General features: G+C 34.7%; 1 protein-coding gene across 2 annotated transcripts in view; it reads right to left on the bottom strand.

Annotated features, from left to right (window-relative positions):
• Nucleotides 1-7138: 7138 nt before the first annotated feature.
• ERCC8 (ERCC excision repair 8, CSA ubiquitin ligase complex subunit) overlaps nt 7139-10611 on the bottom strand; it is a 35521-nt gene continuing 32048 nt past the window's right edge. For both annotated transcript variants that reach the window (XM_006906048.3, XM_015599462.2), the window contains one exon: nt 7139-8106. In XM_006906048.3, the coding sequence (XP_006906110.1) occupies nt 8038-8106 (69 nt within the window). In that variant the 3' untranslated portion in view covers nt 7139-8037. The remainder of the gene's footprint in view (nt 8107-10611) is intronic.

The following is a 10611-nucleotide window of genomic DNA, read 5'->3' on the forward strand; positions in this document are numbered from 1 at the left end:
GAATTTAACAATTTTCTTTTACAGTTTTCTGTCCCCTTTTTTTTTTTTTTTAACTAATTAGAAAAAGAAAGTAAAAATATATTATTTAAATTCACATATTTACTTGGTAGGAAAACTAAGATTAAGGCTCAGGTCTTTTGATTTCCAGTTCATTGTTTATTACTTATTTCTTTATGAAACCATTACAATTATTTTTTTTGACTTCATGATTTTTTAATGTTCATAGTGATTGTATCATCACTGAGTTACTTTTAACACCCTTTTTCCATAGTACTTACTGAAACTCGACAAAATTTTGCATATGCAATATATATTAAAAAACAGTTACAATAAAAATAGTTAACTCAATTCTCAAAGACTTAGGAGTATTATTTCCTCATTTTAGTACTTTAGCAGTATATTTATGTGGAAAATATATAGATTCACACAAGAGTGGATGATGTCAGTATACGGGGAAGAGCCACCTGAGTAGTAGCTTTGCTGGTGCTTGAACAGGAAGGTGTTAACAGGCCCTAATGTAGTGCTGTTGCTAACACACGAGATGAGATGAACAAAAGAGAAGCCACTGGAGCCAATCATTTGTTGACTTTAAGAGTTGACCTCAAAATACCAAGGAAACAAAGCCACTGCCCAGGTCTAAGGCTACAACCCTATATGATAACCATTGACAGAATGTGAAGGCATAAAAAAAAAAGAGGAGCTTAAGGAACTGTCTCAAACATCGACTCACTTGTATTTTTAGTGACAAAAAAATAAGCCAAGGTTAGGATTGTACATTTGTTTCTTTGTAAGTCTTGGGAAAGCACAGACTGGGAGAGCCATGTTAACCCATTAGCACAACGTTTATGAGTACCCTCATGAGGCTAAACAGGAGTTGGTTAGTCAGTAAAAAGCATCTGAATATAGGGGAAAAAATTAAGTTTAAAAAAAGGAAATTTATTAATGTATTTGTTTATAAAAATTATATTTTAAATTATAATTAAATTAAATTTTAATTTAAAATATAACTTATAAACAAATATATTGATAAATTATAATTATAATTTACAGAAATCTCTTTTTCTAATCTTCAGTAGTTATATCATTTTTATAGAAATCACAAACTATTAGTATATAACAGCAGTAATGAAATACTGCTGAGTTAGAACTGTGCGGCCATTAGTTTAATATCTAATTTGAGGTTTTTCTTCCCATTGTGAGATAGTGACTCTTCTTTGAAAGTTAATCGAGATTGATTTGTTGAGAACAAATTTTTTCTATTATTGTCTCAATCAGATTTTAAATAATAGCTAAAGGTTTTTGTTGTCTGGTGTCTCATCAATACTAGTCATACCTATGTGTCTCTTACTGAATAATTTCAATTTTGAAGTTATTTTTTTCTGTTAATACAACTGGTACAGTTTAAGAGTTTGTCTTCCAAACTTTCTTTAAAGGTTTTTTATCTAGTTTAAATGGGAATTTTTAACATAAACTGAACAGAAAGAATGCTTCCATTGAAGAGAAGACTTTTTTCCTCTATTAAGGTGTTTTCTTCATAAGTGTAAAGAAAAGGCTTGGCAGAAAGTATAAAAGCTTAACTGTGAAGCTATTTTCATGCTTGCTGTTAAACATAAATTTAAGGCTACCTCAATAAAATGTGATTTTTTTGTTTCTTTGTATTTTTAAAAACTAGGTATTTCATGGGTATATCATGAATGACTTTAGTTAAAATTGGGATTAGTTTGAGGTCAAGTAAACAATTGGCATAAGCGTCCTTTGAAATATGACAGGATACAACATTCATTAGCCAAGACAGTAAGGAAGGAAATTTTGTAAACTGTAAAAGGCATTAGAAAGAAATTACAGGTGATCATTACATTTGTTAACAGGTTTATTGATATATAGTATCAATAAGGCTAGACAAATATCAATTGAATGAAACAATTTTTGAAAGTTTCAAGTGGAAACCTCTATTAGACTTCTCATATTTCTTCAATATATTTCTGCAAGTGTTTAAAAACAAAAGTTTAGGGTGGGGAGGAGAATAAAACAATAATTTAAAAGATTTTCCTGATGATCACAGTCAGGTCTGAGTGACCTCAAAGAGCAAGTGCAAAATCTCAAAATATTGAGCAGAAACAACAAAATTCATATATACTGAGCAGTTAGTATATTCTGGGCACTGTTCTATGATTTAAAAAAAAGGCAAGCAGGAAGGAAAACATATGACTATGAAGGAGAGACCAAAGTAGACTTTACATGCAATTAATAGGTGATGCAAAGAAGGAAAAAAAGAGAGAAGCAACAATTAAACAGATATTAGAAGAAAATATCCCTGAACTGAGAAAAGACTTGAGGCTTTAGACTAAAAGAGCTCACAAGCGGTCCAGGAATTGATGGGGAAAAAAAAAGACTTATCAGTTATCTTGATAAAATTAAGGAATTCTAAGGATAAAGGGAAAAAAAATCTTACTGTTGACAAGCTGCCAGCTAAAAAGATTGAGTTCTTTACAAAGGGAAAAAATCACACTGGTCTTGGAGTTCTCATCTGCAGTACTAGGAGCTAGAAGAAAGTGAACATAATAATTATAGACTAATGAAAGAAAAAGACTACAACCCAAGAATCCTTTACCCAGCAAAATTATAATTTCCTCTGACAGAAGAAAATATGATATTCAGTGACTAAAGTGTATCAGCCAAATATATCACCTAAGGAAAATATAGCATAGTTCATAATCTTTACTACTGTACAAGTGGCCATAAACAGGGGATTATCTGGGGGAAAAAAAACAAAAAAACTGTTACATTTACAAGATGGAATGTTGTGTAGTTAATAAAAAGAATAACTTAGTATATTAAAATTTGTTCTAAGATATGAAGACATAGAAATAATTGTCATGAAGAAACTTTATACTCACAGGTTCCTAGAACCAGAAAGCATAGCATACCATACCATGCAGGGCCATGGAGGAAAGGACCAGGATTGGTCAGGAGGCCCCCTCTCTAGGGAGAGCAAAGGGCAAGGCATGGCCCAGAGCCTTTCTTAGGGTTTTCTGGGAAGAAATGGCAAGACAGGGTAGGTACATTTAGGGTTGGATAGTTTGAATAATTTTGGTAGACTCTAGGCTATCTAGTGATAGTCCCTACTTGTCTGGTACCTGGCCCTTGGGTGATTTAGGGAAGGGGGATTATTGGCTTGGTATGTGAGTTTGACAATGGAGATGGTTAGGGGTATGGACTTTAGGTTGGTTGGTTTGTATACAAAAGGCTCGCTCTCAGGAGAGACACCTGCTATCTTTGAGAATTAGTCCTGAAAGGAGCAATATCACTAGAATCAAGGTCCCGAAACCAGAGTATCAAGAATACAAAAAAATAAGAAAGTGTAGTCAATACTACTGGCTCTTTGACACCATACTAAAGAAACTTGGGAGTGATGGTAGTGGAGACTTTTAGAGAAGAGGGCATAAGTTGCCCTAAACAGGGTATAAAACCTTTTACTATGACAGGAGAAAAGAGGAACACAAGTAGAGGTATAAAGAATCTTTGCGGGTCACCCCATAACTAGATTTTCTCTACATATGGCATTAGACGAAAAAAAGAGATCTGAAATTCTTGGGATCTCTAACAATATCTTGGTGGAGGTATAAAGTATGTTAAAAGTATGTATGTATGTATATACCTATGTACATATGTCCGTCTATCTATCTATCTATCTATCTATCTATCTATCTATCTATCTATCTATCTATCTATCAATCATCAATCTCAAGGTGGCAGGTCCAGCAGTTATTTTATTGGAGATAAAATGATATGTTAGTAAAGTGTATAAAGATTAGTCATATGGTGTGTAACCAAGCTGAGAAAGAATTGTTGTGGTGGTCATGGTGGGAGACAGGAGGGGAGAGTAGAAAAAAGCTTTGGAAAATAAGTAGTTCTTTTTCATAGGGCTGAAGGATTTGACTGATATGAAGCAGATACTAGTAACCTCTATCAGATTTCCCTTTAGGCATGGGAGTGTAGGGGCATTTTTTTTTTTAGTAGAAAACAAAGAGAATGGCAGGATCAGGGGCTAAGCAGACAGTAAGCTCAGAAACATAATGAGATCCTTAAAATCAAAGAAAGAAAGGTAAAATTGCTCTGTGTCCAATTTATGCCTTAGGAGAGGCAATCCATGGGTATTGCTGGGGCCAAGCTTTTAGTGTCTAGGGTGAAATCATCTCCAATGGTGAGGGTGATGTTATGTGGGATGTGGAACTGGGGTATCCTTTCTAAGTGGGTACTCATGCAAGGTGATGTGGATCTCAGCATTTGCCATGTTTCATTGAATTAATGGCTTATTTAGAGGGTTTGGACCTCCAGATTAATGAAAGCACTCAGACTAGTAGTAATAAGATCAAGAGTCCACAGAATTAATGAAAGCACTCAGACTAGTAGTAATAAGATCAACAGTCCACAGAATTAATGAAAACACTCAGACTAGTAGTAATAAGATCAACAGTCAACAGAAGAAAGTTGTACATCTGTACTTGACAGACTTTTTGGTTTCTGGTAGAAGTTTAGGTTCAAATGGGTCCCATATCACATTGAGCAGCTGTCTGGTCCATAGACAACCTGGTTAATGGGTCCCAGGAGAGCTTTACCCTAGATCTAGCCTCTAGCCCTTCTGAGATGTGGGAATGATAAAAAATGTATAAAGATAGGAGAAGACATTATAAAAAGGGCCTCATTTACAATGAGTCTTTATAAACATGAGGCAATGTAAATCCCTCTTAACCTATAAGAAAGCGTGATGGGAAAGTTTTTTAAAGTTGATGTAGGTATAAATTTACCATGATGTCTCTCAATTAAATTGGCTATTTGGGACCAATTAGGTAAATGAAAATTCTATCAAATATGTTTTTTAAAAGGCTAGTGTTGTGCATTTTAAGAAGTAAAATATACTTCTTGGTTATCATCAGTAACGTCTATAACTCTAAAAGGGATACAGTATACTGGCAAGGCCTTCTATTATGGCCTTAATATATGTGGAGATGTATAATTTTTATTTATATCTTGGATATCTGTGAGGCAAAAGAGTCTCAAAGTTTGTTTGTTTCTCCTGAGAGGGACAACTTTTGGGCAATAGTATAACAGTGTATAATAAATGTGAAGATAGGGCTACTTGTTGGCCAGGGCATCCAGCACCAAGATGACTGCCTAAAATCTGGCCAAGTGTGTTGTTTCCTGGGTTCCATCCTTTGTTAAGGACATCCTGGCTAAGAGATGGAAAGCAGCAATATTCCACTGAGCTCCATCATGTACAATGGTCGGCAATGCCATGTGAGTAGTCTAGGTACTCCCACTGCTGTTCATTCAGATAATCCCAAGTGATATCCCAGGTAGCCATATGGTCTGAGGGAGGGGGTGGCACTCTTCAGCACTTTGGCCTCTGGCAAGAGACAGAGGACAGGGGAAGCCATATCCTCATGCAAGTGGAATATGCCGGAGAGCCCAGGTTTGGCTCCATCCTGTCTTAAAGAGGCCTTAGTAGCTGTGCCACCTTTCTGATGTACTGTTTCCATGACCCAAAGCTTAATAAACAGCTGGTTACAGGTCAAGGGCTGAGTGTCATAGGCTGAGAGCCCTTATATTCCAAAGAGCCCATCATGTATTTTATTTATTGATTTAAAAAAGTGTAGTATGAAGCCAAGAGGGGCAGTTTCTTGCATCGGAAGTCTTTGGGCAATGTATGACCACCCTAAGAGGTCCAGAGACTCCAGGAAGCATGATGAGAGATAGCCAAAGTCTCTTTAATGAAGGGGATTGACAGGAGTGCTTGCTGATTTTAATTTGGAAGTAAAAATTGTAAATAAAGTGTTGCCATCAGAACCCCAGAAGTACTAAAAGATGTTAGACCTATAGATCCTAAATGAGTCTCCTTAGAAGATATCATCAATATAATGTCATACCTGTGCTCCTGGAAGAAAGTGGATGCAGTTGAGATCTTGTCTGCAAAGAATATATGCAATGATAAAGCTGCTGAGGTGCCCGATAGGTAGCCTGGCACTTTAAGGTAAAGACAACTGCATCTAAGAGGCTATTGAAACAGGCACCGAACAGAACATGTTAGCCAAATCTGCAAGAGAAAAATATTTACTGGTGGTTGACTGAATACAATCAGTAATATTAATAATATTGGCTATTGGGTATGGGGCCCCAATGGATTTGAAACTACATTAACATCGCAGTAATCTACCATAAATGTCTCTTTTATATCTGTTATATAAATTCTTTAGTATATTTACTATATAAGTTTTGAATTTCTAATTGGGTCAAGTTATAAAACTGTTTTAATATTAATGTAAGGAATGGGGAGGGAGGTGCTGATGTGGGAGGAGAGGAGTTTCCATGACAACTGCATCCTGTTATTTATAATTATATGTGTCATAAACAGATGCTTGGAAGAATGGCCACCAAAATGTTAGAAGTCGTTACCTTAGGGTGGTATGATTCTGTGTGACCACTACATTTTTTGGTAAGTTTTTATGTTGCTTCAATTATTTACAATGAGCATGTATAAAGCTGTCCCTTGGTATCTGAAGGGGATTGGTTCCAGGACTCCCTATGAATCTCAAATCCTCAGGATGCTCAAGTCTCTTATGTAAAATGGCATAGTACACACACCTTCCCGTATACTTTAAATCATGTCTAGATTACTTATAATACTTAATACAATATAAATGCTATGTAAATAATTGTTATAATGTATTGTTTAGGGAATGATGACAAGGAAAAAAAAAACTGTGTTCAGTACAGACACAACCATCATAGACCTAACTACATAGTACATGTCAGCAACAATGTAACTTTTGGGGGGAATAGTTTTCATCCACAATTGGTTGAATCTACAGATGTGGAACTCACAGATATGGAGGACTGACTATATTTATATAACTAGATAGAGGTAATACAGTTATTTGTGGTCTGGAGGAAAATTTCTTCTTCCTTAAAATTAAAAAAAAATTTCCAATTTCAATAGTATTCTCAAAGGTCATAAGCATCCTTACCAAGGGGTGTGGGGAAGTGAGAGTAAATAGTAGGGGCTTAAGAAAATCAACTATAAAGTAAACATATGTAAAACATTTGGCTAGAAACATCTGATATGAGGCCTAACACACACTTAAAAACTCACAAAAACCTCCTTTATTGGTCTCCTTTTGATAAGAATCAGGAAGAAAGGGAATATGAGATTAGTTTCATGATAATCACTTGTGGGTTATAACACAAGAAGAGTAGACAATAAACAGAAATTTTATGACAACATTTCATGTTTAAGCCAGATTCCCCTGTCTGGACATTTTCTGCCTCAATGAATGAAGCAGGACTTGGTCACATCTTAACATTCAGAGAATGGGAGTTGAAGCATGAGTACAAGCTGCCATCTGACACATGAAAATAAAGGAAACGTGGGATTTTCCTCAAGTTAAAAAACACCTGTGATACACTTTTTGGACAGTGGAAGGAACTGAGTTCAAAAAACATTTAACATAAAACTAGACAATGGTCGACTAAATGAAATCGCTGCAAAAATTGAATGCATGAATAAAAAAAATGACTTTTCAACAATTATTTTTGATATAATCATCCTCAGTAAAATTCTCCTTTAAAGTAAAAATGAACAAGGTAATATAGCCAGTAGGAGAGACTCTGTGCTGATAACCTTCACGTGCTCATCTTCGGAGACTGCATCTTAAAGTTCACACAGTGGGCTCACGGTCCCACTTGGCAGCGCCATGACTCGTCTCTTTGTACTGCAGCAAGAGGGGCTACCCCAGGCCATACCAACTGGGATCACGAAGACATGTTTTGATTAAATATACCACAGAAAAGGTATTTCAGGATTTCATGCAAATACAAGGTGCCATCTGACACATGAAACCTCATTTTAAAACATCAGGGGAAAAAATCACCCAAATTCAGGGCTAATTTAGGTGTCACTGGACAGTTAAACAAACAAAAACAAAACAGTCCCATTTCAAAAGTTCCATCAACAGACATAAAGGTACTTAGGATTGACATTCATCCTTCCTCATCACTGCTGCTCCAGGCATCTTCAAATGCTGGATTTAACTGTGATTTGGTTGTAATCTAAAAAGGAGTAAAAAAAGGAAGATTTGATTAATCCACCTCATAATTTTAGGCTTACAATATAGTTATAAAATATATCAGATGAAAAGCAATTAGATTATTTTGAAAGAAATGATATATTGTTAATTTCAAACAAAAGTAATGTAAGAAACACTCCACATACAAGATAATGTAACTTCATTTTAAATTAACATACCGGACTTTATCCAAATCATGTTTCCCTTTAAACAAACACACACACGCACGCACACATGCTGCTATTGTTCAAGGCATTTCTGCAACTCTTTGGAGAAGGTAGTAGCATATTAACATCCATGCAGCTAAGACTGAACTCAGGTCTACAGTCTGACTTGACCGCCCAAAATATTAATGTTGGTAACTTTTATTGTTTGGATAGACCTGACTTTTATAAATAAGCAAAATATCCATATATGGGGGGCGTAAGGTGTTCATCAAACTTAGTAATACCACTTTGGGCTCAAAAAGTAATCTGAATTATTAAGTTGTGACATTTATTCACTTTCTTATAGCTAGTAAAGTAGTTCAGAATCACATGCAAAATGTGTCAGAAATGGTAAACATGTTTGTCATTAGCACAAAGGTTTCCTTGAGAGATTTCTTTGACCAAAAAAAAAAACCAAACAAATAAACAAAAAAACAACCGCAAACGTTTGGTGTTTATTTAAAACAACAAAACATCATGGTACTCTTACACTTTAGAGCCAGACCTTATAAAGGCAATCAGAAACTGTGGTATTTCAAATTGATTCACTTTTTTGGAAAATATTTTGAAAGGCTACCATATTATGCTCTGACAAATGATTAAAGGACTTTAAGATGGTCTCATTTTCTGAGTACGTGGGCATTATGAGCCAGCTTTACTACTACTTCTGCAACTTTTACATTTGCTACAAGTTTGTTCAGACCCCAAATCCAATAATATATTAGCATCAAAACTACTCAAATTATCTTACATGTATTGATTTTTACAACATATAGTAATATTTTTTGACAAGAGTAACCCTGACTGTATGTCTGAGAGTGCTCATTTCCTTTTTGATGAACATGGTGACTTAGAATATTATAATTCAAACAATGATAACAGTAGAAAAAGCAGGTGTTTCCAGTAACTACCCCTAGTATCAGCCAGAATAGTTGGAAAACAATATATTAATTTAGGTATTCATTATAGCTAATAAAGCTATAGATTACAATGCATTATTACTAAAACCTAGATTTGGCTATTGTCGCTATTACTGAACCTAATGTTGGCTATCGTCACTTGTACAAAAAAAATTCCATTATACACCAAATGTCCAGATACAAAACTATTAGTGAACCTCAGCTAACTATTCACTTTTCCTAGCAGCAATTCATGGATTTGAAAGAGTAGCATACTGAAGTCTGTTAATTTATTCTTTTATCCAAACATTTACTGAATTTCCTATCTTTCTGGGTTTATAATTTAACTATTAAGTTAGGTTATTTAGTGAAAGTTTATTCAAAGATGTATTGTCTTGGGGGTTAGGGTGATTCTTCTTCCCTACTCTATCTTTAGAAGCCTTTAACTCTGCCTTAGTTACCTACCCAAAACGTCCCTGGATGGTTAACCTATACAAAAGTCATGCCTCTTAATTCCACTATGGTACCTATTAAACATTTTAATTTCATTTGAAGGCTCAACAGAGAGGCAAAATTACATTTTATTGTAAATTATTGTTGCTATGGTGAGCAAAGAAATGAAAATACTGAAGTGAAAATCAAAATGCAGCTGTATATAAACTTTACTGTTTATAGTAATAAATGATAACAATATGAATGCACTACAGTATTGTAAGCATATTTTATTGCTAAAAATCAGAAAAAAATTAAACTTATAGTTAAAAGCTACAGTAAAAATGATGTATATGGATGTAGTACAGATATTATTGTTTGAAACTCAATTATTAAGTGTAACTACCAACTATTCAATTTTCTCTATATCTTCTTCCAATATCCATCCTTTCTATGCTCTATATATCCATCTCTACCTTATCAGGTAGCCTGTTCTACTGACAGATAGTTGTGAATATTATAGAGACAGGGAAGCATGAGTTTAGAGGGATCCTCCAGTCCAGGTCCAAATAATGGAAAGGAAGAACGAAACGAAACTTAACATCTATCACAAATACAATCTTGATAAATTCTAAATTTCTTGCTGGTAATTACTAGAAAGTCTCCATGGGCAGAATATAGGGTTGTCTGTGTCAGAAAGTGGTAAATAAAACAGCTATGTATTGTGTGACTGTCAAAATAAAGTAAGATTCTTGGTAAGAAGTCAGATTTAAATTGTAATGTAGCTGACTTATAGTTCTCAGAAAAGAAAACTGTTTAAGTTATACAGGCTTGCCTTGACCATGAGTAAATTTTAGGATGAGGGGGCAAAAGGAAGGCAACTCCTTAGAATATGGTAAAACAGCCTGACAATTAAATAACAGGATTTATGCTTAAAGACCATAAAATCTG

This window comes from Pteropus alecto, unplaced genomic scaffold (assembly GCF_000325575.1).
Source record: "Pteropus alecto unplaced genomic scaffold, ASM32557v1 scaffold70, whole genome shotgun sequence".
NCBI lineage: Eukaryota > Metazoa > Chordata > Mammalia > Chiroptera > Pteropodidae > Pteropus > Pteropus alecto.